This window comes from Citrus sinensis, chromosome 8 (assembly GCF_022201045.2).
Source record: "Citrus sinensis cultivar Valencia sweet orange chromosome 8, DVS_A1.0, whole genome shotgun sequence".
NCBI lineage: Eukaryota > Viridiplantae > Streptophyta > Magnoliopsida > Sapindales > Rutaceae > Citrus > Citrus sinensis.
In genome coordinates, this window is record NC_068563.1 from 27,822,728 (window position 1) to 27,835,036 (window position 12,309).

A 12,309-nucleotide genomic window follows, 5' to 3' on the forward strand; every position below is an offset into this window, starting at 1 on the left:
CACCTCTCGCAGCAGAGATCATGAGGGTAGTTATTCCGAGAGATTTCTGCCTCCCAGACCTTAGATATTCGGGAAGAAGTGATCCGCTGGTACACATAGAGCGCTTCAACGACACAGCTAGGGTACAAGGATTATCTCAATCCCAAAGGTGCAGGGTGTTCCCACTATCCCTTGAGGGACGTGCACGAGAGTGGTACAGGAAACTTTCTCGGGGCAACATTAAAACCTTCGAGCAGATGTGACAGGAATTTATGGAGCAGTTTAGTGGGGCAATGGCACCAGAAGATGACATGATGGAGCTAAAAAGCATGAAATAGGGAGAGCAAGAAACCCTTCGGGAATTCATCAAGAGGTTTCATCGTGCTGTCCTCAACTTGGGAGCCTTCAACTACCCTCAGGCGTTAAGGGGATTGAAAAAAGGGGTGAAGATAGGAAGGCTGTGGTGCTACTTAAGAAGCCCAGTTATTCAGACGTATGCGGCCGCATACGAGCAGGCTAAGAGAGACATTGAGATTGAAGAGGAGAAGGCCGCACGGATTAAAACAGACCAGTTAGAAGGGTTGGGGAGGAAAGAGAAGAGAGCATTACTAGGGAATGGGCCGATCAGGAGGAGGGACCACCAAACCTCGGGTAGTGGAGTAGGAGGTCGGGTAACTGCTTACCAGCCCCATCAGAGGCCACCACAGTATCAGCGCAGCAGGGCGCAACCTCCTCGTTCCTCAGCTAGGGAGCCTTGAAGAAGGCATGATTCGGCATATGGTGGTCTTCATCAACATTCCCACGGTAGCAGAGGGAGCAGACCAGAAGTACTGCCAACGCCCCCAACTTAGAACGGAGCAAACAAAGAAAGAGCAGTGCACCTGATCGACTAAAACCAGGACTATGGGCGGTATACTTCCTTGAAGATGTCCCTAGATGAGGTGTATGAAGCCATAAAGGATCGAGGGCTGCTGTGCCTCCCTGCCCCAATAACAAAGCCATCCAGCATGAGGGATAGGGGACGCTATTGTAAGTTCCATGGCACTTATGGCTACACCACAGCAGATTGCAGGGATCTCAAGACCCAGGTTGAAGATTTGGTGAGAAATCGATATCTGGAGGAGTTTATAGATGAGACATTCCCAATGGTAGCCTCAACAAATGAAGGGGAGCAGAGTGACAGGAATTTGAGGCGCGAGCAGCCTACAGTAAGGGTGATAGCTGGGGGCCCAACATTGGCTGGAGATTCCAACAGGTCGAGGAAAAATTATGCTAGATACGCCATGACCAGCAAAGAGGTATTCTTCAACACCCCAGCAGCCAAACGTGCAAGAGTTAGGCAAGTGCCAATCATGTGGACAGATGAGGATGAGGAAGGGATTTTATACCCTCACGAGGATACTTTGGTCATCAAGGCCACTGTTGCTAGCAAGAAGTTTGACAGGATACTAGTTGACACAGGGAGCTCAGTTGACGTATTGTTTAAGTCAACCCTAGAGGAGATGGGAATAGCAGACCGGAAGCTGGAATATACCAACACCTCCTTGAAAGGGTTTGGAGGAGGAAAGCTGATCCCTCTGGGCATGGTCGAGCTGCCTATCACAATTGGGAGCTCCCCGACAGAAAGGACAATGATGCTGGACTTTGTGGTGGTAGACGAAGAAGGCCCTTACCAGATGATCCTAGGCCGGCCATTTCTGAGGATGAGCAAAGCGGTGCTGTCCAACCATTATCTGGCTCTGAAGTACCGGGTGAATGGGGTAGTCGGAGTGGTACGAGGAGACCAGAGGATCGCAAGAAGTTGCTACTCCTCGGCAGCAAGGGAAGCAATGCAGATAACATCCCTTGATACCTGAGTAGAAAACAAGAAAGGCCATATAGAGTCAAGCAGATGGTGGGACCCGGAGCTTACAAGCTGGTTCGCACGGACGGCCACGAGGTGAAACGCCCATGGAACGCAGCACATCTCCGAAAATACTTCCAGTAAGACTTGTCCACATTTTAAAGCAATTTCTACTCGTGCTCTTTATCTTTTATTTTTATGTTTTACGTCAAAGCAAGTTCATGTAAAATCAAAACCTGCAATTAATGGAACGTCGAGGAATGTCATTCACTTGAAACTGTGATAAATCTTCGAAGGCATGCAAAGTCTCACCAAGTCTCAAAGCCTATTTTATGGCGAGACAGAAGCCAAGGGTGCCAGGATCTGCTCGACCACGAGAAGGCGAGCAGAATCCCAATCCTTGAAGAATCGAAGGCATGCAAAGGCTCACCAAGTCTCAAAGCCTGTTTTATGGTGAGACAGAAGCCAAGCGTGCTAGGATCTACTCGACCACGTGAAGGCGAGCAGAATCCCAATCCTTGAAGAATCGAAGGCATGCAAAGGCTCACCAAGTCTCAAAGCCTGTTTTATGGCGAGACAGAAGCCAAGCATGCCAGGATCTGCTTGACCACGTGAAGGTGAGCAGAATCCCCAAGCACCGAAGAAGACACTAAGGCATGCAAAGGCTCACCAAGTCTCAAAGCCTGTTTTATGGCGAGACAGAAACCAAGCATGCCAGGATCTGCTCGACCACGAGAAGGCGAGCAGAATCCCAATCCTTGAAGAATCGAAGGCATGCAAAGGCTCACCAAGTCTCAAAGCCTGTTTTATGGCGAGACAGAAGCCAAGCATGCCAGGATCTGCTCGACCACGTGAAGGCGAGCAGAATCCCCAAGCATCGAAGAAGTCATTAAGGCATGCAAAGGCTCACCAAGTCTCAAAGCCTGTCTTATGGCGAGACAGAAGCCAAGCGTGCCAGGATCTGCTCGACCACGAGAAGGCGAGCAGAATCCCAATCCTTGAAGAATCAAAGGCATGCAAAGGCTCGTCAAGTCTCAAAGCCTGTTTTAAGGCGAGACAAAAGCCAAGCGTGCCAGGATCTGCTTGACCACGTGAAGGCGAGCAGAATCCCCAAGCATTGAAGAATTTACTAAGGCATGCAAAGGCTCATCAAGTCTCAAAGCCTGTTTTATGGCGAGACAGAAGCCAAGCATGCCAGGATCTGCTCGACCACGAGAAGGCGAGCAGAGTCCAAAGCATTTGAAAAAATTTCCAAGGCATGCAAAGGCTCACCAAGTCTCAAAGCATGTCTTATAGCGAGATAGAAGCCAAGCGTGCCAGGATCTGCTTGACCACGTGAAGGCGAGCAGAATCCCCAAGCATTGAAGAATTTACTAAGGCATGCAAAGGCTCACCAAGTCTCAAAGCCTATTTTATGGCGAGACAGAAGCCAAGCATGCCAGGATCTGCTTGACCACGTGAAGGCGAGTAGAATCCCCAAGCACCGAAGAAGACACTAAGGCATGCAAAGGCTCACCAAGTCTCAAAGCCTGTTTTATGGCGAGACAGAAACCAAGCGTGCCAGGATCTGCTCGACCACGAGAAGGCGAGCAGAATCCCAATCCTTGAAGAATCGAAGGCATGCAAAGGCTCACCAAGTCTCAAAGCCTGTTTTATGGCGAGACAGAAGCCAAGCATGCCAGGATCTGCTCGACCACGTGAAGGCGAGCAGAATCCCCAAGCATCGAAGAAGTCACTAAGGCATGCAAAGGCTCACCAAGTCTCAAAGCCTGTCTTATGGCGAGACAGAAGCCAAGCGTGCCAGGATCTGCTCGACCACGAGAAGGCGAGCAGAATCCCAATCCTTGAAGAATCAAAGGCATGCAAAGGCTCATCAAGTCTCAAAGCCTGTTTTAAGGCGAGACAAAAGCCAAGCGTGCCAGGATCTGCTTGACCACGTGAAGGCGAGCAGAATCCCCAAGCATTGAAGAATTTACTAAGGCATGCAAAGGCTCATCAAGTCTCAAAGCCTGTTTTATGGCGAGACAGAAGCCAAACATGCCAGGATCTGCTCAACCACGTGAAGGTGAGCAGAATCCCCAAGCATCGAAGAAGTCACTAAGGCATGCAAAGGCTCACCAAGTCTCAAAGCCTGTTTTATGGCGAGACAGAAGCCAAGCGTGCTAGGATCTGCTCGACCACGTGAAGGCGAGCAGAATCCCAATCCTTGAAGACGAAGGCATGCAAAGGCTCACCAAGTCTCAAAGCCTGTTTTATGGCGAGACAGAAGCCAAGCATGCCAGGATCTGCTTGACCACGTGAAGGCGAGTAGAATCCCCAAGCACCGAAGAAGACACTAAGGCATGCAAAGGTTCACCAAGTCTCAAAGCCTGTTTTATGGCGAGACAGAAACCAAGCGTGCCAGGATCTGCTCGACCACGAGAAGACGAGCAGAATCCCAATCCTTGAAGAATCGAAGGCATGCAAAGGCTCACCATGTCTCAAAGCCTGTTTTATGGCGAGACAGAAGCCAAGCATGCCAGGATCTGCTCGACCACGTGAAGGCGAGCAGAATCCCCAAGCATCGAAGAAGTCACTAAGGCATGCAAAGGCTCACCAAGTCTCAAAGCCTGTCTTATGGCGAGACAGAAGCCAAGCGTGCCAGAAGCCAAGCGTGCCAGGATCTGCTCGACCACGAGAAGGCGAGCAGAATCCCAATCCTTGAAGAATCAAAGGCATGCAAAGGCTCGTCAAGTCTCAAAGCCTGTTTTAAGGCGAGACAAAAGCCAAGCGTGCCAGGATCTGCTTGACCACGTGAAGGCGAGCAGAATCCCCAAGCATTGAAGAATTTACTAATGCATGCAAAGGCTCATCAAGTCTCAAAGCCTGTTTTATGGCGAGACAGAAGCCAAGCGTGCCAGGATCTGCTCGACCACGAGAAGGCGAGCAGAGTCCAAAGCATTCGAAAAAATTCCCAAGGCATGCAAAGGCTCACCAAGTCTCAAAGCATGTCTTATAGCGAGATAGAAGCCAAGCGTGCTAGGATCTGCTTGACCACGTGAAGGCGAGCAGAATCCCTAAGCATTGAAGAATTTACTAAGGCATGCAAAGGCTCATCAAGTCTCAAAGCCTGTTTTATGGCGAGACAGAAGCCAAGTGTACCAGGATCTGCTCGACCATGAGAAGGCGAGCAGAGTCCAAAGCATTCGAAAAAATTCCCAAGGCATGCAAAGGCTCACCAAGTCTCAAAGCATGTCTTATGGCGAGACCCGAAGCCAAGCATGCCAGGATCTGCTCGACCACGCGAAGGCATGTGGCAAAACCATGTGCCAAGCCAGAACCTGCTCGACCAAACAAAGACGAGCAGATTCTCAAACGAAAAATAACTCATGATTACAACACAAGAAAGTAATCAAAAACATCTTTATTAATTTGTTAATAATTAACAGAGGAGATAATCTTCACAAACATTGTTCATTACAATACAAGAAATATATCAAGAAGATGGTGGATCAGTAAGCCGAGCAGCATTGGTTGGCTGGACCTCCTCAGGTGCAGGGGGGGTATCACCAGTTGCGTCCCGGGGGGGTGCTCGCCTCGCCAACATCAGCAGGTACTGCACGAGGAAGAGAGTTTTCCTCCTCAATCACGATCGGCTCTACCCCTTCAGCGTCTTCCTTGGCCGCCTCCTCGTCGATATGTTGAGCAACACCAGCTGCAAGGTCATCCATCTTCAGATCAGGGTGTTGCTTCCCGAGGACGGCCATAATGCAACGATAGGAATGCCGAAGTCCCTGGTCGTACTGGTTGTCAGCCTCCTTCTCTAAATTCTCGACCCGAACCCGGTGGGAATCACGGAGAGATTCGAGCTGAGCCTTATACATAGCCTTCTGCCTTTGAAGATCCTCCTTGACCCTGGTCAGCTCCTCCTCGAGGCCTCTTCCAGTCTCACGCGACCAAGAACCGCTAAGTTTCTACTGCTGGTCCATTACATTACCCAACACCAGAAACTGGGAGACCGGTGTTTGAGGGAAATACTTCGACGAGACCAGACGTGATGAGCAGATGTTTGGTGGCAGAAGTTTGCGAGTAGGTGTGTCCTGTAAGAGCCAGGTAGCAGGGAAGCAGGGGCAGGAATATCCTGCTCATCCACGAGTACGTCATCCGCGAGGCCAATTTCCTGTAAGAAGCATAAAGCCATTCTTGTTGTATTCTTGCTAAGGGTTTATTCGAGGAGACCCGGTTAACGACAGTTGGCGAGGCATGCTCTCCAGCCCGAGAATCTAGGCACGAAGGCCACGCAACCACCCACGACTATGGAAATGGGGAATCCACGTTCGAGAGGTGGGAGGATAACAGACGTAGACTGGGAAAACTGGGATTCAGAGGAAGCCTATAAAAAGGTAGCCAACGAAGGTAAAATGGTTAGCAATTTTGATTCTAAAGGAGAGAAAACAACCTAACAGCCATAAGATTTGTGGCAAGCGTTCCCCGAACCTTCATATCTGACTTGAGCGTCGGAGGGTTTGCGCCGGGAAAACAACCGGCGTACTCTGACCTGTCTGTGTGCGCAGGAACCTCTAGAGAAGAATCTTTACCATGAGGGATCCTGGTCGTGGTGAAGTTGATCGTGCAGAGACCCTGGTCGTAGAACGAGGAGAACCAGAATCTCGCATCAACAATTAAATTGAACCGCCATTCAAAACTAGACAGTAAAAAATTAAAGGAGGAACCTAATTTGTTAAAGTCACAATGGAATCAAGAAAGAATTAGATAGTAAATAGTTAAATTAAAGGAACAGAAGAGTGATAATCGAAGTAAAGCGACAAAAAACTACACAAACGAATTCACCGAATCAAGAGAAGGCAAACCAGAGTGCTTCTCTGCTCTAAACGTCAATACCGCAAGATGTCGCGTAATTTAAAGATAGAAAACGGCAGTCCAGGCTGTAAATGGCACTTCAATTGATAAGGCAAGGGAACCACAGAGGTCATCAAGGGCACCTAAACCAAATCCTAAGTATGAAGAGTATGCATGCAGGACGTAAGACTCATGCATGCAACATGCAGAACGTGGAACAAATCCTAATTATGAAGAATATTCATGCAGGACGTGAGACTTATGCATGCAACATGCATAACGTGGAATATTTAAATGCAACTAGGTAGGAACTGGAGCAGTTGGCCACGTCAGTTAGCCGCTGGAGGATTTGTAGCTTTAATTATTGCATTTAAGTTATATATTGTTGCTTAGTTGATCGGATTTTTAGCTAAGTTATTGTATTTATATTTTCTTTTACTTGTTTAGCTTTGTATATGCCTTCACTATCGGTTGTATATCTTAGTAATTGGTTACTTTTAAAAAGAAAATTATCAAAAACACTTGTCCTGTGGTTGGTTCTCGCCGAAAGCAGGGCATCAAAGTTTATCTTTTGCAACCATTAGTAAGCTTATGACTGGGACCTTATCATCAATTGATTTGTACGTCTAAAAATATAAATTTAGTTCCTCATAGAGCTGGAAAAAAAAATTCTGGTGGATACGTGACCAATATAAAAGGAGTTACAGTGATAATGTTTTGTTTGATTAAGGGAAACTGCGAGGAGATAAGTGATTACAAATGCACTTAATAGTATTCCAGTTTTGCCGATGAGATTATCAAATGGAGGATTGATTTCAATACGGTCTGCGAACCCCAACTGATGCAAACGCAGCAATTTTTCAGAATGACTATCGAAAACTTCTAAAATATTCCATATGCGAAGGTGGAACCACGACCATGAGGACATTATTTCTTGATCGTCAACAAAAAGTTGACCCTCCAATGCGGCGGACCGTTGATCAAAGAGCAAAGTAGTGAATTTCACAGTGATGCTTTGATAGAAAAGGGTACATGACTACTTACAGCTTGCATACCGTGACATCTCTTTTTAGCAAGAGAGACATTCGGTGTGATTTCCAAGTCTAAGACAGAGATGTTTAGATTAGATACCGAGAGACTCTGACTCCAGCGTAATGAGACAATTCCAAAATATAATCCAATCATTTACTTACATCATCAAGGAGACTTCGAATCTCTGCAACAGGTAAATTAACGAGAGTTTGACGAATGAACCTGAAACATCTCTGGGAAACACTTGGTGAAAATTCATATTCACCCTTTACAATAAGGCTTAGTTGTTCGAGTACTTCCTTGAACGCAGACTCAAGTGGAACCTGATCATCATTTTGTCAGCTCAAAGAGATATCATCACATTATTTAAACAATATTAGTAAAAGATGTTGACCTGAACAGAATGAAAGTAGTCGGCATTGCTAAGAAACTCTTTTTTTTTTTATCAATAAATGGCTCTTAAGAGAGCTAAGTTAACACTAATCGGGAGTTTGCAACCCCATGATCATCATTAATCAATATGCTCAGCATATTTGGAGGAATTGAATGAAAACAATGTAAACCCAAGGAGAAAGAAAAATTGTACGAAGCTAGGAAATCAGCTGCTTCATTGGCTTCTCGGTAGATATGCTCCACTTTGGTCAACCAATCACGCCGGAGGAGTGCCTGAATTTCCTGAATGAGGGTAAAAGGCTCGTTGATAGGAGGGTTTGAGTTGGAGATTAACTTCATAACACACATGCTATCTACTTCCACGTAAACTCTGCGAAAGCCTTATTGCCAAGCGATAGATAATCCATAAAATAAACCCCAAAGCTCAGCTGAAGCCACCGAGCACACACCTAAATTGGCACTGTAGCCTACATGCCAAACACCTCTGAAATCACGGATTAGCCCACCAGCTCCTGCAATCCCCGAAGATTTCTTAGCATTGTTTGAATTTAATTTAACCCAAGGCCAAATAGGCGCAGTCCAACTAATCCATCTTTCAATACGGGTAGTGCCAGCAGCAAAGGAGAAGGAATTACTTCGTTGAATTTCAGTAGCCCTTACTTTAATATCCATTGCAATAGTATTACTCTCCCAATAATCCTTAGTAAAAATAAAATGATTCCGCCAGAACCAAATCCGCCAAATAGCCACTCCAAATAGGGCACGCTAAAGGTTACTACCTGGAAACTTGTTTGAAGCTTGTAAATTTCCTGATACCCACCCGCAAGATCAGCATTGAAGAACTCATGCTGATTATGGTCCCTAAGAAGTCGAATCCATACCGCTCTAGAAAAAGGACAGTCACGGAGCACATGGTAAAATACAAGTGTGCAACCCAAGAGGGGGGGTGAATTGGAATTTTAAAAATTATCCTAACAAATCCACACAACAAGCAATCTAATGTCTTAACAATAATTGAAAACAATAAGTTCAATAATAGCACGATAATTAAAGAGTAAGGGAGAAGAGAAACAAACACACGAATTTTTACGTGGTTCGGCAATCTCCGCCTACGTCCACGCCTCCAAGCGATCCAAGCTCGAGGATTTCACTATCCAAGCCTTTCCAAGGCTTCAACAATTACAATTGAATTTGAGGTGTCAATAAACCTTTACAACAAAGAGATTATCTCCCAATCTCTTCACTCAAGTGTCTCACACACTCAAACTCTTACAAATAAATTGAAGAAATGAAAGATACAATGAAACTCACTCAATGAGTAGATATTCAAAGATGAAGAACAATGAATGATTCAATGATTTGTGTTTTGCAAGTTGTAAGCTCAAGATATCACGTGTGCTTTTTGTTTTTGCTTGTTGGAGAGATTGAAAATGAGTTGGATTTGAGTTCTTATAGTTTGAGCTAAAAAACTAGCCGTTATGCACATTTTGGTCGTAACCGGATTACCGGTTATGGACAACCGGAATTCCGCTTAATGTTACCGTTACAGCCACAAATTTGAATTTCTGAACATCCGGATTTCCGCTTTGTCACATCCGGATTTCCGCTTACGCTTAGTAGCTTACTGCCCAACAACCGGATTTCCGTTTGTTAGGATCCGGAATTCCGCTTTTAATTCGGATAGATTCTGCCTAAAATCCGGACTTCCGTTTGTCATAATCCGGATTTCCGCTTGCTACAGTAACTGCTACAGTGAATATTTTTCCAAATTTATAGTTTGACCCCAAAACTTTATAAAACTGTAGTGTGGCCCAAAACGTTATGAAAGTTTGCAAAAAGGTCCAATTTCAGAACTTTAGAATAATGCTTTGTCAATCCCACAACTTTATGAAATTATGACTTTGCCCAAACTATGTGAAATTATAGAATGGTCCAAAAACATTTAAATAGTTTCAAATAGGTCCAAATCCGAAATTTAAAATACTATCAAAGATTTTAAAATTACTTTCATTTTAGTCCAAAATGCTTTAATCCCATAACATCATTTTCTTATTATAAAAGCACAATTCATAAATCTTGACTCAATAAATACATGTGGTTTGTTATCATCAAAATCAATATTTATAAACATATAGGCTAACACATGGATCGTGGTCTCCAACTCATGCCCGCATCTCTCACAATGTGGTTCAATGGTTAAATGCTGTGACGCTAATTCTCCTCGTGCCTTTAAGCGATTGTGAAGCACCAAACAGATAAAAGTCTTTATGCTCTGCGGGCCCTTCCATGACCACGCCAACCGCTAGATCGTATTCCTTTCCTGCATGTATGGCTGAGCCAAGTGTTCATATGCTGACTTCACTGTGAACTTTTCATGAGTTGCAGCTACCCAGTAAGCTTTATCAGCACCATTTCGCACCGAAGGGGGATGAACTGAAGCAATGCGCATCACTGCATTATGAGATAAGAGGTAGCTGAACTTCGGCCAGTTCCAGGTGCCCTATGCAGTCACAAAGTCAGCCACATACAAATCAAAAAGTTCATGAGGTATTGGTTTCAAAATAAAAGCCGCAAGGGGAGAAGATTTCGTGGCCCAACAGTCCCACAAAAATTTCACTCTCAGGCCATTACCAATATTCCAACGTAACCCCCGTTTGGCATGATCCCAAACTCGACATACAGACTTCCACAAATGAGAGCCATGCCGAATGGGAAGAAACTGTGGGATATCCGAGGGAGACACTCTGTACTTTGTAGCTAGTACTTGGGCACAAAGTTTACTAGGTTCAATGATCAAGTTCCATGTAACCTTCAACAATAAAGCTTCATTCATAATCTCCAACCTCTTAAATCCTAGCCCACCAGCCAGCTTCGGTTGACAGATAATGTGCCAACTAATTAAACTCATCTTACGCATTTCGTCATTCCCACTCCACAAGAATCTTCTGCAAGCTTGATCTATTTTCGTCTTGATACTAGCCGGTAAATTAGTAGTTTGCATAACATAAATAGGAATTGCTTGGAGGACGGATTGGCTGAGGGTAATACGTCCTGCAAGGGACAATTGAGAAGCGGCCTAACCCGAAAGTCTTTGCTTCATTTTATCCAGAATTCCCTGGTAGGTTTGCTTCGAAACCCGGCGATGCAGCAGAGGCATGCCTAAGTAATTACCCAAATCTTTTGTGACTGTATACCCCAGTTCACGCCCCAAACGACCAGCTACAACCCCGGAGATATTCTTAGAAAAATATACTTGAGTCTTAGATTTGTTCACCTTTGCGCCGGAGCTCAAACAAAAATCTTATAAGACCGAATTAATGAAAAAAGCTTGTGCACTAGAAGCCTCTGCAAAGAGTAATAGATCATCAGCAAAAAATAAATGGCTTAGGGGAGTACCCATTCGAGCTAATCGAATTGGTTTCCATTGTTCTTTCTGAATGGAGCGATAAATCCCATGACTCAGTCTCTCGATGCAGAGAACAAAAATATAAGGAGATAATGGGCCACCTTGCCGAACACCTCTACTAAGGGCAAAATCCTCCGTTAATTCCCCATTCCACAAAATGTTTATCCTATTAAACGTAATGCACTCCATTATTAACTGGATGAGATCGAAAGGCAAAGCTAGCTCCATTAAGGTCTCATGAATAAAATTCCAGTTCAATCTATCATAAGCTTTCTCGAAATCAATCTTAATAGCCATTAAACCTTTTTTACCCATCTTCCGTCGTATAGAGTGGACAACCTCTTGAGCGATGATGATATTCTCCGTAATATGCCTGCCGGGGACAAAACTTGTCTGGTGAGGTCCAACAAGATCAGGGAGTAAAGCTTGGAGTCTAGTCACAATAATCTTGGTTACTGTTTTATAAAAAACTGTGCATAAACTAGGCGATACATCTTAAAGGATGTGGGACGCTCAGTCTTTGAGATTATGACTAGGAGAGTTTTACTAACCTCTCTAAGGATACTGTCCGAATTGAAGATTTCTTTTATACCAGAACTAAAAGACTCATCAACAATATGCCACTGAGCCTGATAAAACCCTACAGGGTAACCATCGATTCCAGGAGCTTTGAGCGGACTCATCTGACAGATAGCCTCATGAATTTCTTCCTTATCAATCGACAGAGCAAGACTCGCCAAGCGGGAGTGGTCAATTTGAGGAAAACACCCTTGCACATGATACAACTGATATGTGTCATGTTCAAATGTATATAGAG

At 44.9% G+C, this 12,309-nt stretch overlaps 1 protein-coding gene across 1 annotated transcript; it reads left to right on the forward strand.

Annotated features, from left to right (window-relative positions):
* The first annotated feature begins 905 nt into the window (after nt 1-905).
* LOC127899422 (uncharacterized) lies at nt 906-2,105 on the forward strand. Its single transcript, XM_052432808.1, has 2 exons — nt 906-1,694; nt 2,037-2,105. Exons 1-2 carry the CDS (start codon nt 906-908, stop codon nt 2,103-2,105), a joined length of 858 nt encoding a protein of 285 aa, XP_052288768.1.
* Nucleotides 2,106-12,309: the final 10,204 nt, after the last annotated feature.